General features: G+C 57.7%; 1 protein-coding gene across 1 annotated transcript in view; it reads right to left on the bottom strand.

Annotated features, from left to right (window-relative positions):
* Nucleotides 1–84: 84 nt before the first annotated feature.
* LOC121348550 (transcription activator BRG1-like) overlaps nucleotides 85–2548 on the bottom strand; it is a gene marked incomplete at both ends in the record, with an annotated part of 4911 nt that continues 2447 nt past the window's right edge. The window contains 2 exons of the mRNA XM_041458217.1: nucleotides 85–258; nucleotides 1092–1265. Of these exons, the coding sequence (XP_041314151.1) occupies nucleotides 85–258; nucleotides 1092–1265 (348 nt within the window). The remainder of the gene's footprint in view (nucleotides 259–1091; nucleotides 1266–2548) is intronic.

The following is a 2548-nucleotide window of genomic DNA, read 5'->3' as shown; positions in this document are numbered from 1 at the left end:
ACCAGCTGGACCACTGACCACCCTCTGATCCTGGCCACCCACCCCAATCCCATCCCCTTGTCCCAGGATCCCAGCCCAGCTCACCATGAGCCGCCGCATCCGCTCCTTCTCGATGCGCTCGTTCTCCTTCTTCTGCTCGCGCTCGGTGTTGGCGTGGTAGGTGGCCACGGCCTTGGTCAGCTTCTGGATCTTTCCGCTCACGCTCCGGTGGTATTCCTTGAAGTCCTTGGCGTGCTGCAGGATGCTGTTGAGGTATTCCTGCGGGAAGGGGGACACGGAGGTCACACGGTGGAGGTGGCACGAGGAGGTGGAATGGGGGAGTTGGAGGGGTTGGATGGAGGGGGCTGGAAGAGAGAGATGGGAATTGGAGGGTCCTAGTGGTCAGTAGAGGATCCCAATGGTCAGTAGAGGATCCCAATGGTCAGCAGAGGATCCCAATGGTCAGCAGAGGATCCCAATGGTCAGCAGAGGGTCCCTATGGTCAGCAGAGGATCCTAATGGTCAGCAGAGGGTCCCTATGGTCAGCAGAGGGTCCCAATGGTCAGCAGAGGATCCTAATGGTCAGCAGAGGGTCCCTATGGTCAGCAGAGGGTCCCGATGGTCAGCAGAGGGTCCCACAAGACATTGTATGGTCCCAATGGTCAGCAGAGGGTCCCAATGGTCAGTAAAGGGTCCCAATGGTCAGCAGAAGGTCCCAGTGGTCAGCAGAGGATCCCAATGACCGTCAGACGGTCCCAGCAGCCATCGTATGGTCCCAGTGGTCAGCAGAGGGTCCCAGTGGGCAGCAGAGGGTCCCAGTGGGCAGCAGAGGGTCTCAGTGGTCAGCAGAGGGTCCCAGCGGTCAGCAGAGGGTCCCAGCGGTCAGCAGAGGGTCTCAGTGGTCAGCAGACAGCCCCAGTGGTCAGCAGAGTGTCCCAGTGGTCAGCAGACAGCCCCAGCAGCCATCGTACATTCCCAATAACCATCAAGTTGTCCCAAGGCCCACCGAGCGTTCCCAACATCCACCACCCAACCTTTGACCACCACCACCACCACCACCCAGAGCCAAAACCATTCCCTGGAATCCCCGGAATTCCCGGGGAAGGCCCCACCTGGTGCTTCTGCCGGCGCTTCCTCTCCTGCTCGATCTTCTGCTGCTTCTCCAGCTTCTCGGTGATGCGGGCCTCGCGCAGCGACTGCCGCTTGCTGCGCTTGTAGGCCTTGGCGTTGAGCGCCGTCTCCAGCGCCGTGTCGCGCCGCATGCACACCACCACCTCCTGCCGCAGCTGCAACGCCAAAAAACAGCCCCGTGGTTGGTTTGGGGTGTTCCTGGTCCCAAAAAACTACTCCTGTGGCTGGTTTGGGGTGTTCCTGGTCCCAAAAAACAGCCCCGTGGTTGGTTTGGGGTGTTCCTGGTCACCAAAAAACAACCCTGTGGTTGGTTTGGGGTGTTCCTGCTCCCCAAAAAACTACTCCTGTGGTTGGTTTGGGGTGTTCCTGCTCACAAAAAACAACCCCATGGTTGGTTTGGGGTGTTCCTGGTCCCAAAAAACAACCCCGTGGTTGGGTTGGGGTGTTCCTGCTCACAAAAAACAACCCCATGGTTGGTTTGGGGGGTTCCTGCTCCCCAAAAACCACCCCTGTGGTTGGTTTGGGAGCCTCCACCACGTTCCGGCTCCCCCAAAAACAACCCCGTGGTTGGGTTGGGGTGTTCCTGCTCACAAAAAACAACCCCATGGTTGGTTTGGGGGGTTCCTGCTCCCCAAAAACCACCCCTGTGGTTGGTTTGGGAGCCTCCACCACGTTCCGGCTCCCCCAAAAACAACCCCGTGGTTGGGTTGGGGTGTTCCTGCTCACAAAAAACAACCCCATGGTTGGTTTGGGGGGTTCCTGCTCCCCAAAAACCACCCCTGTGGTTGGTTTGGGAGCCTCCACCACGTTCCGGCTCCCCCAAAAACAACCCCGTGGTTGGGTTGGGGTGTTCCTGCTCACAAAAAACAACCCCATGGTTGGTTTGGGGGGTTCCTGCTCCCCAAAAAACTACTCCTGTGGTTGGTTTGGGAGCCACCACCACGTTCCGGCTCACCCCGTGGTTGGTTTGGGGTGTTCCTACTCTCAAAAAACTACACCTGTGGTTGGTTTGGGATGTTCCTGGTCCCCAAAAAACAGCCCCGTGGTTGGTTTGGGGTGTTCCTGGTCCCCAAAAAACAGCCCCGTGGTTGGTTTGGGGTGTTCCTGCTCCCCAAAAAACAGCCCCGTGGTTGGTTTGGGGTGTTCCTACTCTCAAAAAACTACTCCTGTGGTTGGTTTGGGGTGTTCCTGCTCCCAAAAAACTACTCCTGTGGTTTATTTGGGAGCCACCACAACGTTCCTGCTCCCAAATCCTGAGGATTTTTTGGGACCCACCACAACGTTCCTGCTCCCAAATCCTGTGGGTTTTTTTGGGAGCCACCACAACATTCCTGCCCCCAAATCCTGAGGATTTTTTGGGAGCCACCACCACAACGTTCCTGCTCCCAAATCCTGGTGTTTTTGGCAGCCCCCACAACGTTCCTGCTCCCAAATCCTG

Source organism: Pyrgilauda ruficollis, unplaced genomic scaffold, assembly GCF_017590135.1.
Source record: "Pyrgilauda ruficollis isolate IOZ18807 unplaced genomic scaffold, ASM1759013v1 scaffold1262, whole genome shotgun sequence".
Classification (NCBI taxonomy): Eukaryota; Metazoa; Chordata; class Aves; order Passeriformes; family Passeridae; genus Pyrgilauda; species Pyrgilauda ruficollis.
The sequence above is the reverse complement of the archived record's forward strand: the minus strand, read 5'-3'. Positions and strand labels throughout refer to the sequence as shown.